Source organism: Culex quinquefasciatus, chromosome 2 (assembly GCF_015732765.1).
Source record: "Culex quinquefasciatus strain JHB chromosome 2, VPISU_Cqui_1.0_pri_paternal, whole genome shotgun sequence".
NCBI classification, from domain to species: Eukaryota; Metazoa; Arthropoda; class Insecta; order Diptera; family Culicidae; genus Culex; species Culex quinquefasciatus.
In genome coordinates, this window is record NC_051862.1 from 120,291,704 (window position 1) to 120,304,429 (window position 12,726).

Here is a 12,726-nt window from a genome sequence, read left to right on the forward strand (position 1 = left end):
TTGCCTGCCACTTTCCCATCATATTCAATTTCCCAACAAACTGTCTTACGATGAGGTCCTTTTGCTTCTTAGGAACGTCAGACGATCTTACCGAAAATCGATAAGTGGCTTTTGTTAAAATTACACACACCTCTCAAGGTGGAGGCAAAACCGTGCGCAACCGGTCTCCATTGGTGTCCTCATCATCATCATCATCATTGTCGTCGCCGAAGAAAAGGACCTTTCTTCATCTTTTTTTTCTGTGTTGCGAAGAGAGGGAGAGAATGGTCCAAAAAGGGCCCCAAAAAGATGATGATGGCGTGTGTAAACGTCCTTTTTCAAAGAAGATGGGCCCAAGCGATTACCACGTTTTCTTCGCTTGCTCAGGTAGATGAACGCCGAGAAAGAAGAGATCTTTGAGCTTTGAACGTCGAGAAAAAGGGATTTGATGTAGTGTGTGTAAACAGTTTTCCGGTGGCAAGGTTTGCCGTTTCAATTCAGGTCCCAGAAGTTGCTGCTGCTGCGGTGGGGTGCCAAATGGACGATGTTTGCATAGGATTTTGAGGACCGAGGCAGTAACTTTTTTCGGAAAGCACTCCGGTTGAAGGCCCAAGCCCCAGCTCAGCCCAGCCAGAGGTAAATTTGTCCGGCAATATTAGCTTAGCACGTGGAGCCGGTTCGTTATCACTATTATTTACTTTTTTTTTGCTTCATCCCATCTCTTGAGGGGAGACATCACATACTACTGCTGAGATACTGTTGGGATTTTGTTTGGAAAAGGAGTAAACCACTTTGGTTAACGAGAAAATTGGTCGTAACTCAGTTTGTTTAATGTGCATGTGTTTTAGCTAGCTGGCTGTTATATTGTTGGAAAATCAAACATGATTATAAGTAGCTGTCTTGTTTGAGGTTTTGAGTACATATTTTATCTTATCAAGAACGGTGATGCTTAATCAGGAGTGCATTTATTTTTTCAGCACGAGTCGTACATTTATCCAACGAGGTTCACCGAGTTGGATAAATATGAAGAGTGCTGAAAAAATCAACTTTTGCAACGAGTTCCATACAACATTTTTGGCAATTCCGAAAACACCCATTGAGTGAAATTTTAAGTCAAATTTTCATTTTGTCAATAAATCGTTTAATTCAAAAAAATGTTGAAAAGTGTAACTATTCAAAACAAGTGCTGAAAAGTTCAACTTTCAACTCATTTCAGTGCTGAAAAGTAGAACTTTTCAGCATTTATTTTGAAAAGTGTTGCTATTCGATTCTGTTATTTTTGGTACAGAAAAGTAGGCTGTTTCGTCGTTCAAGAATGGCAAGAAAAGTAAGTAGTTTCACGACGGAATTGCAAAAAGTTTTTTTTTTGTTTTTTTTTTATTTGTATCAAACTTTGTACTTTACAATTGTCTATGACCAAAGAAATAATTGTGCATTAGTAAATCCATACAAGTTTTCATACAATTTGTGCCGCTGTTCATACAAAAGGGCTTTTAAGATATAAAAAAATCTGTATCAAGACTCTGCACTCTTGATTCTTAATTCTTTTGAACTGATTTTTTGATCGAATTGGTGTCTTCAGGAAAATTGTATGTATTGCTTAGGACTTTTCGGAAAATGCTATTCGGAATATCTGTAAACCACGTGGCACTTTAGACAAAACAAAAAAAAAATATTTAAAAAATGGAATTACAGGTCACGGCTTCAAATTATGAATGAAAAAAGTGGTTTAAAATGGATGATTTTAGTTAGGAGACCATCCATAAACCACGTGGACACTTTGTTGGAATTTTTACCCCCCCCCCCCCCCAATCGTGGACAATTTCCATACATATAAAATCCTTTTTGTATGGAGTGTGGACAATCTCCAAAACTCCTCCCTCCCCCTCCCCTAAGCTGTCCACGTGGTTTATGGATGGTCCCCTAACTGAGTACATTTATGGACTCGACCTTCACAGATTTGGACCTAATTTGGAGGAAAGTTCATCTATTCAGGTTGCATTTTATAGAAAATTTTCCAATGAATTCAATAAAACTGTAATGTTAACCCTCAAACGCATCCCAATACTGTATCATAACACTTTAAGTTTAAACATTTGGTTTTGACTCATTCCCTGTTTTATTTATGTTTTCATTTTTTTCACCATCGTGTTAGCAGGACAATTTTCATAAAAAAATCAATGAAAACCTCAAAGTAAAATGGACTATTGACGTAAAACAACGACCATATTAAAAAACGTTACTTAATCCACCTTAAGGTGGTTGGTGCCTTCCTCAAATTCATTTTGTATTTTATGTTGTATTTTCAAATTTATTTAAGAGTTTTTATTTTATGTTTTTATTTTATTTTTTTATAATTATTGTTTTTTACCAAAACAGCAATTTTCGATTCTTTTTTAACCAAATCTCCAAAATAAAGGAGAAAGGAGGGGCTGTAATTGAAATTTAAAGTGCTGATATGCCAACATTAGGTGCACGATGAAATTGTATGCTGTCCCCCTAGTCTTAGTAAACAATGTCTTCATTTTTCGAGTGATTTTATAGCCTTGCCTCAGTGAGGTGAGGAAGGCAAAAATGATTTTGCGAAATTAAGCACACGGAAGAAGATCTACCACATGACCAAAGGTCAATGACAGCGGAAACGTGTTTTCTTAGTAGGCAAGAATATGTTTACAATATGCTTATTAGCAACAACTCTGTCTATTTCTGTATGCTTTATTTCGCAATTTTTTTTTTCAGTGCAATCGCTGTTTTTCGTCAATGCTTCATTCTACTTTGAGGTTTTCTCTTATTTTGATGTGAAATTGTTCGGGGAACATGATGGAAAGAAATAAAAATGACTTGTTGTGCTGTACATCTTGATTTAACTAAAATTAATTTTTTTTTAAATAAGTCCAAATATGCTAGATATGAGTATCAACACTAGAAAATGTTTCCAAGTTGGTTAATAAGACATCGTCAGCTATGTGCTATCTTGTGACATATACCATTTTGGTCGGAAATGAATTAATGATGACGTTTTGCTATACTTAACAAACACTACAAGATGTTTTAACCCGATTTTGGAAACTCGCTTCCGTTTACCGGATATCGCGATACACACTTGTGATATAGACCAATTTATTATCAAAATGATCGTGCACACTTGTGACACGTCATACATGTTGTTGGAAAATGTGGAAATTTTTCTTGTTTTTCACAAATTTTTGTTGTTATGGTTTCATAATCTACTGTACCTTTTAATTGGTGTAACCAAATAAGTTGAAACTTGGAGCGTTTGTTAAGCGATAGTATACAAACCGATGGCTTTAAAAATTTTGGCTCTACCATTTATAGTTTGAAAATGTTTATCATCAAACTTTAAAATCGATTTTCTTGAAAAGTACTATATGGTCGTTGTCACAAGGTAGCACACAGCTGACGACATGTATTTTTATTAAAATTTTGATGTTTATTGGAAAAAAATAAATAAATAAATTCTCCTCCTTATTCTTCGGACCGATTTAAAAGGGGGGAGTGGAGGGCAAAAACATTGAAAAGTATTTGTATCTGTCCAAATTTGACCCATAAACAGATATTTTCAAAACATTGGCATAGTCTTTTAAAACAATTTAAAATACCAAACCCCTTATTAACCAAAAAAAAAATAATAGTTACTTTTTTCTGATGTTTTAAAGTTAAAGATCGGTTGAATTTTTTTGTGAATTATTAAGGTTTAAGCTCATACAATGCACACTTCGTCGCCATCGTGCTAACTTGTCGTACGTGCTTTTTGGGCCAAATTGAGTTAAGAACGCCATTTTGTGCAGCTCACAATGCCTCACCTTTTGACCTTCACAGATCCCCAAAATTCGATTTCAATCCTGAGATATTCAACCAAAACCGAAAAAACTCCGTGCATTTTTGTCACTTTACATATGAAAGTAGTTTCAATCTTGTCGTGCTATCTTGTCACTCCATGAAAATTGATGTAAGTGCGACAAAAGGCCAAAGGAATTTCAGGCCAGGAAAGTCAGGATGCGTTTGTCGCACGTACAAGCTAGACTACCGTAAACATTTGTAATTATAACTCGGGACTCCAGCAACCAACTTCAACCAAACTTTGGGACAATGCACAGAATGGCGAGCCAAACAAAACGTGTTTGTTATTGTTTACATTGCGTGCTCTCGTTTTTGAATATTCAAGGTCAAACATTAAAACGCGTTTTTCTCGGAACGTCAAAATGGCGGGTGCGACAAGATAGCACGACGACGTCGACTTATTTATTTTTCAAATAATTTGTTTGGAGAAATACGTGTGATCATTTTTTTTATTTTGTTATAATAAAAAGCTTAGTGATTGAAAATAAATTTAGTTCACGTTAAATGATCCAGAATGTATCTGAAAACAGATAAACAAATACTACCAAACTTTGCCCAACTTTTATCAACATGAACTGCATAACAACTTTTCACAATGATTTAAAAAATGTAAATTGCAAACTTTTGAAGAGAAATTATATTTTATAAACTAACTAAAATATTTTTGAAATTTGTTTTGGTTGGCTTAACATGTTTTTAAAGTCATTAAAAAATAAAATGCTCGATCAATAAGTTGAATCAATTTCCGGCAAAGCTACACGATGATAATTTGCTATTTTCGTTCCACAATTTCCCATCATTTTCGCCAATCTATTTTTACTGGTTCGCCATTTCCCCCCGAAATTGACTCTTTAATCATCGGACAAGCCGGTTCGACTCGGAAGCAAATAAACAGCCGGAAAATACACAAACATCACACACACACCCGAAATCCTCAACGGACCAAGTCTTGCCGAGATTCCAAACTTGATGCCGGAGCGCCGGCCCGGGAGAAAACAAAAGCTAAAACTCATTATAGGCTGAAATATCTTCCCATTTCCCGTCATCCGTAGTAAATTTCCCCACGGATGAAGCTGCTGCTGCCTCCTTCCATTCTCATTTTCGTTTTTCGTCCTGTCTCAGAAGTTGGAAACACAATGGCAGCGGCGGAGTGCGTAAGACAGCTGCTGCCACCCAGTAGGTAGCTAATTTCGTGTAGGGGGAGGGGGCTTCCGAAAAATGAAAATAAGACCGAGATGAGGAAATATCAACAACTGAATAAATCATAAATCCTCAAGACTTTGCCTGGCGCGGGCCCCGAGCTCATAAACAGGCACAAGTCTGGGAGGAAATTTCATTGAAATTAAAGAAAAACATCCTTCGTTTGAAACGCGACTCAGCTCGGGAAAACAAGAAAATTCCATCACAAAGGGTTTGGGGCGAAGCTTAACGAGAACTTCCTTCGGGCGATTGCTGGAACTAAAACAGCGTCGGCAGGTGAGAACGAGGAGAAAGCAGCTCCAACGAAGGATGAATGATTGCTTGAGCCATTTTTAAAGAGATTTCCTGGTTTACAAAAGGGGTGGGGAGGGGTAACGCATGAAACGGATTTAAGGAACAAAACGAGCTTTAGCAGTTAGGGAAGCATGAACTTGCGTACAACAAAGCAGGCGTCGTCGTCGTCTTCGTCGGTGACGGCTTTTATTCCGGCTTTTTTTCCGGGATTTTCCATGGCCTTCTTGGTTTTGAGAGCAAATCCTCGCGCGTGTGTGGGGAGCTAACTGAAGTGTGAACAAAACGCCCACCTCCGACGCGTTCCGTCACGGATACCGGTTCTGTGTCGGGGTGCAGGGTAAGGGTTCAGCCAAGGGATTTCACCTTCCAAAGAGCTGGGATGTATTCGTCAGGTGGGATTTGGAGTTATGATTGTTTGACTTTAATATGAGATTTAAATGACAGAAGATGCACGGTTTAGATCGAGATTTGAGTAAGAAAGAAATGTTTGAAATCTTTAACTTTGTTTTTTTTTTCAAATATAAAAATATAAAAAATTTAATAAAAAGCCACACTTTTACCATTTCAATGAAAAAATACATTAAATGCATTACAATTGGTTTTTAACGACAATATTTTCGGACCCAAATACCGTAAACTGGGGTCAATCGGGACACATGGGGCGAATTGGGACAGCAGTTTTAACCATGTTGGAGCACAATATTTTATTTTTCTGGTTGGTTTCGGTTAGAACAGACTCAGACCAACAAAATGTGTACATCCATTTCCATATTTAAAAGCTTTAAGTGCTCTAAAAACTGCTGTCCCTATTCAGACTGTAGTTCCGATTCGCCCCAGATTACGGTAACTCTTTAGTTAAGTGGTCCTTAAACTCAAATAAATAAAAAATAAAACGATAATATTTCTTTTTAAGGTAGTTTTAGCGACAATATTTCTTTTTTATTGTGGAAAAATACTTTTTGCAGTACTGCACATCATAAAGCACATTGCACATAAAATATCACTCCAAGGCTTTTCGAACCGTTTTTGAAAAAAATGATATTTTTTTGCAACAGCCAAATGTTCATTTTGCCATTATTAGTCTTATAAGAGATTTATGATGTTTCATCAGAATGTTACATCACTTGTTGTTGAATGTTTCATCTCTCGTTCTTTAAAAAATGCGCCAAAAAATCCGGAAACGACAAGAAATTTTGCAAAATATTGTTTTTTTATCTCTATGGATCTTCTTAAAAAAATGAATTTAAGGTAAATTAGTATGAAGAGTATCACAAAATGTTTTCATGGCTTACGAAAAATACTACTAAAACATTGACTTTTTCACTGTAGTTACAGTTTTTACAGGTATTTTTTTATGTTTTTACAATGAATTTAGAAAAGTATTTGGCCCTTTTTGTTGCTTATATAAATCCTTACTGGAACTGGAAACTACAATTTTATTTTTAATAAAAAAAAACTTTTGTTAATGCACCAGTAGGTGGTTGGTGGCTTCTTCACATTTACATGCAATTCATCTCCTAAGTTCTAGAGTTTATTAAGGTCCTATAAGTTATTGTGTTTCATATGTTTATATGACCTATTCAAAAAAACTCTAGAATTGTGCTGTTCTAGATTTACATTGTTTGCGGTTTCACAGCTCATTGAGCCGATTATGTCAAAACCATGTTGCAGCACCGAAAAAGACCTGATTAAAAAAAGTTTATGCATAAAAAAATATAAACCTCATACAGACTTTTTCCAGAAAACATGCAGACTTCGTTTTGAAGCATTGCGGCAACCGGGCGTTTCACATCTGGTGCGACTCTTGCGTAAACAAAAAGACCCGACCTATTAAGGTTATTTAAAAATCACCCTTTTTTGTATCTACACATAACTCAACCCCCGGTGGTTGGTCACTTTTTCGTTTGACACTTTATTAGTTTGTACCCCGTTGGTTGGTCAAAGTCAATTTTAAAAATTGACGAACTGTCACTTTTACACGGCCATAACGCACACTATCAAAACAAGCGTTCAGTAGTGTGAGTGAATTCCGTGTAAAAGTGGTGTCAAACTAAAAAGTGACCCCGTTCGTATGACAACAGTTGGTGTCAAACCATCCGGGTTTGAATTTAACTTCTAAAATACTACTACTTCACTAAACATGATGATTTTGAATAGGACCCCAAAACAGTCATAAAAAAGCAGTCCCGACCAAATTCGATTCAGCCAGTTTTGAGATATGCGTGTGGAAAGAAAATCATGTCTACACACATCCCCACAGATAGTGCGTCCATCCCGGGAATTCCCGGGACAAAATTCCCGGGATTTTTCCAAAACCGGGAATTCCCGAATCCCGGGATTTTCAATAGTTTGTCCCGGGAATTCCTGAAATTGAAAAAAATCAAATTTTAGTCTGGAAATTCAGATTTGGTGGTGGAAATAATTGACAAGTTGAGTACTTAATAAACGATAAAAATTAAAATTTAAAGCATTAAAAATTTTATATTATATCAGCATTAATTTGGCTTATTAGGGATAATTGTTAAAATTTTAAAATGCCTGACGTTTCAATTTTGTTTCCATTCTATTTTATATATTTTTGGAAGACAGGGTTATATTTTAAAGTAAATTCATGATTTTAAATTTGAAAACAAATTATTTTTCATCAAACACCAGAAACTGGGGCAAATCCCGACAAATGTAACGAATTAGGACAGCTATTTAAGTCAATTATTTTTCAAAATGTTTTGAATGGCTTCGATTCGTTGGAACAGAAACAAAACTCGATTATCAAAAGTTTCAATTATCCAAAGTTCGATTATGTGAAAGTTTATATAGGAATTCAGATAATCGTGTCACGAAAAAAATGATTCCTTATTTTTTTCTACCTTTTAGATTTCTGCAACCCAATTTTAGTAAAATTTGAATGGTTGATTGCCTTAAAAGTTACCAAATGCATTTTTAAATATTTCATCATTGCCATTTTGGCCGCCATCTTGGATTTGAAAACTCGTCCTGTCGTCCCGATTTCGATTGTAATTTTTTAACAATTTTACATTGAATGGTATCATTTTATTAGTTTTATTTATTCTTTTTTTGACTTTTTCAAACAAAATTGAGCTTTTCTAGTAATGTTATAAAAAATATATATAAAAGAAATATATTTATGGAAGACTTATTCAATTTGAATCACATTGGATAAAAAAAAATATCCAAAGCACAACAATAAAAAACATTTTTAAATACTTTTAAGCTTTTTGCGAACTGTCGTCCTTGTTTAGATTGAAGTGTAGATTATCACCAATTAATATTATTAAGATTTTTCCATGATTTTGAGCTTGAAAACAAAAAAAAATATAATAAAATCATAGATTTTATGAATGTTTCAAAAATTTCCCGGGATCCCGGGAATTCCCGGGATTTGAAAAATATTTTTCCCGTTTCCCGGGAAATTTTAAACCCGGGAAAATTGGACGCCCTACCCACAGACGATATGTATGCTAAGAAAATGATTCTGGGTCGATATGTATACGTAAAGGTGTATTTAAGAAGTTCAATTTTCGAGTAATTTTATAGCTTTTCCTCAGTGAGGAAGGCAAAAAATCAAACATAAATTAATCTTTTTTTTCTTAATTTTTCATTTAGATTTTCATTCATTCAGACAAAATATTATTGAATGTTCAGTCACAAGCTTAACTCTAAAAAATGTAAACATATTTAAATTATTTCGATGTACTGAAAGCTATTACCGTAAACTGGGGTCAATCGGGGCACATGGGGCGAATTGAGACAGCAGTTGTAACCATGTTGGAGCACAATATTTTATTTTTTCTGGTTGGTTGGACTCAAACCAACAAAATGTTTACATCCATTTCCAAATTAAAAGGCTTGAAGTGCTTTAAAAACTGCTGTTCCTATTCAGACTGAAGTCCCGATTCACCCCAGATTACGGTATCTAGTTTAAAACTTAATGACTTTTTTCCCCAAATTACAATTAATGATTTGATCAAATCGACCTTGTTATCTTGTCGCATCCACCATTTCGATATTCCAAGTGAACCGCGTGTAATGTTTGACCTTGAATAAACAAAATAAATAGCACGCAATGTAAACAATAACAAACACGTTTTGTTCGGCTGACCGTTCTGCGCCTTGAACTGACGTTTGGTTGAATTTGGTTGCCGAAGTTCCAAGTTATAGTTAAAAATGTTTACGGTAGTCGAACTTGTACGTGTGTCAAACGCGCTCTGACCTGAATTCCCGTTGACCAGTTATCGCACTTTTATTGAATATCTCACGATTGAAATCAAATTTTGAGGATCTGTGAAGGTTAATAGTTGAGGCATTGTGAGCTGCACAATATGGCGTTCTTAACTCAAATTGGCCCAAACTGCACGTCTGACAAGATAGCACAACAACGAAGATATGAATGAATCCTAGCTCAACACTTACAAAAAACTTCAAAAACAACTGTTTCCTCATTAAAAGGCTCATTTTATAATCTGTCACTTACAATAAAAGTCCACCATCTGGCGGTTCAAAGCGACTTATTCTGACGAGGGTCACCACTTAGCTTCAGGTTGAAAGGTAAAAATTCAAACTTCTTCCACATTATTTTACCCTACCTTGCTTGCAGGCAATCTAATGAATGATTAAAATGTCCTTCTCTACACTTTTCTAAGAATTTTAAAATTTATGCCGTCGCGAAAACCCTTAAAGAAGCAACAAAAAAACTTACGGAAAAACAACATTAGCATAAATCTGGTCCTGGTTGTTTCCCTTCGTCGTCGTCTTCGTTGTTTGCCGGGAAATGGTTTATAAATATACCTCTCATCCATAAATTTACCTCACTCTTTGCTGGTTGCATAAAAAAGTTAAATTATTTCCCTTCGCTGGAAGAACACAGGCTACACGTGCACCGGAATGCTGCGCCCGGCGTGATTTCATCGGCAAGGCTCATCAACTAAGAGGGACGAGCATAATTTCCCCCGCTCTTTTAGTTCGAAAGCCCTGGGAAAGTGTCTGCGAGTATGTTTCATTATAATTTCATTTTCATTTTCCTGCACTTCAACATCATGAAAACACTCTCTCTCTTCGTGCTCACATGGATGCACTTCGGGAAATGCCACCCACCGCCACCATGACTCATCGGGACTTTCCTCTTTTCTTTCTTTCATTTTCTCCGCAGATTCTCTCTGGGAACACCAACACCTACAGTGAAGTGGAAAACGTTTTGCAGCCAATTATCTTTGCGTCGAAAATCCGCATCTACCCGTACAGCCAGTACGACCGGACGGTTTGCCTGCGGGCGGAAATCATCGGCTGCGAGTGGGATGGTAAGTTTAAGGCCATGTATTGTTATGCCATACATGGATGTTTTGGAACAGGATTTCACGATCAAAACATTTTGAACCAAAATAGTAATGTAAAAACCTTTGCTCTGTTTTGGAGAAGAGTTTCCTACAAAAAATTAAATTAATTAAAAATAATTCTTGAAATCCTTACTACAACCCATTTGTAGTCCCAACTTCTCGATAGTTTGTTTGTAGAGATTCACTTCAACTCTGCAATCGGAAGAGTTTCGTTTTGCTTTGTTCAATTCGTTAAAACATTTCTCTTTTTTTTCTGGTTTGCGGAACAATTTGCAACTCGAGCTGAGCAATTTTTTTTCAGTAGTGCTTTCCCATTTTTTCAACTTTATTCACATGTCTCTGTGGAAAAAAAAGAGTTTACCTTGAACCTGGCACTCCTCGTAGAGGGTCCTTCACTGAGCACCAGAGCTGAACCTAAAGTCCTTGTTACTTTACCTTCAAACAAACGCTGACTGTAATTTTCACGTGAAGAGTGCGTACTCAAAGAGCGACGTGGTGATGACGATGATGGGAGTGATTTTCCACTTGACAACTCGCTGCTGAGTTGAGCTGATTGCTCCCGCACTTACTTAGAAGGTCTTGTTTAATTACACCGATTCTTGGGTGCTGAATTGAGCATGAAGTTCAGTGTAATTTGTTCTCTATTTAAATCGTTGAAATATGATAGTTTTGAAATAGTAAAGATATTTTCTAATCAACCTAATCTGAACCCATTCTCAAAACTTCCCTCAGACCTTCTGGCCCAGATTTTCCTTTGTTCGTGATGGCATTTTAAATAAACGCTTCATGATCATTACCCGTGCCACGGTCGGGGCCAAATCAGGCGGTAATAATCTTTACTGCCTTCTCGGCCTGGTCTGGTCCCATCAAAATTTTCCTTTCATAAACAAAATACCTCCTCTCACATTAAGCGTTCTGGTGACTGGTATCAAATTTTAACGCCCCCTCCTTATTCTCAGTCGGCTTAAGACACCCCCAACTCCCCCTCCCCTCTAGACCAAGGGATCGTCTTTCGTCAAAAGGCATAATTGCTGCCACGAGAGCGGAAAATGAGGAACACATTCCTGAAGCGAACACGCACACACACATTTACCCCACATAATTTGGGAACGAAGAAAATGGAGAGCGAGGAGAGAAAAAAATGAGTGGAAAAGTGGCGGGAAAACACGACCATAACAATGTTTATGCCTAACGAGGTCGTTGTACCAGTCTGAAGATGCTCCCAAAGCCGGAGAAGCTCTGGGATTCGAGAGGAGTGACAGTGTGAGCACGAATCGAAAATCACAAGATTGGGAAAGGGTGTTTAAGGAGCTGGGGAAGTGTGGGGGATAAATTCTGAAGAGAAAAAACAAAATACAAAAATACAAAAATACAAAAATACAAAAATACAAAAATACAAAAATACAAAAATACAAAAATACAAAAATACAAAAATACAAAAATACAAAAATACAAAAATACAAAAATACAAAAATACAAAAATACAAAAATACAAAAATACAAAATACAAAAATACAAAAATACAAAAATACAAAAATACAAAAATACAAAAATACAAAATACAAAAATACAAAATACAAAAATACAAAAATACAAAAATACAAAAATACAAAAATACAAAAATACAAAATACAAAAATACAAAATACAAAAATACAAAATACAAAAATACAAAAATACAAAAATACAAAAATACAAAAATACAAAAATACAAAATACAAAATACAAAAATACAAAAATACAAAAATACAAAAATACAAAAATACAAAAATACAAAAATACAAAAATACAAAAATACAAAAATACAAAAATACAAAAATACAAAAATACAAAAATACAAAAATACAAAAATACAAAAATACAAAAATACAAAAATACAAAAATACAAAAATACAAAATACAAAAATACAAAAATACAAAAATACAAAAATACAAAAATACAAAAATACAAAAATACAAAAATACAAAAATACAAAAATACAAAAATACAAAAATACAAAAATACAAAAATACAAAATTACAAAAATACAAAAATACAAAAA

At 35.3% G+C, this 12,726-nt stretch overlaps 1 protein-coding gene across 2 annotated transcripts in view; it reads left to right on the forward strand.

Moving 5' to 3' along the window:
- The window catches only part of LOC6043622 (discoidin domain-containing receptor tyrosine kinase B), a 473,878-nt gene that overhangs the window by 281,306 nt on the left and 179,846 nt on the right, over positions 1-12,726 (forward strand). For both annotated transcript variants that reach the window (XM_038257913.1, XM_038257914.1), the window contains exon 5: positions 10,502-10,649. In XM_038257913.1, coding sequence (XP_038113841.1) covers positions 10,502-10,649 — 148 coding nt within the window. The remainder of the gene's footprint in view (positions 1-10,501; positions 10,650-12,726) is intronic.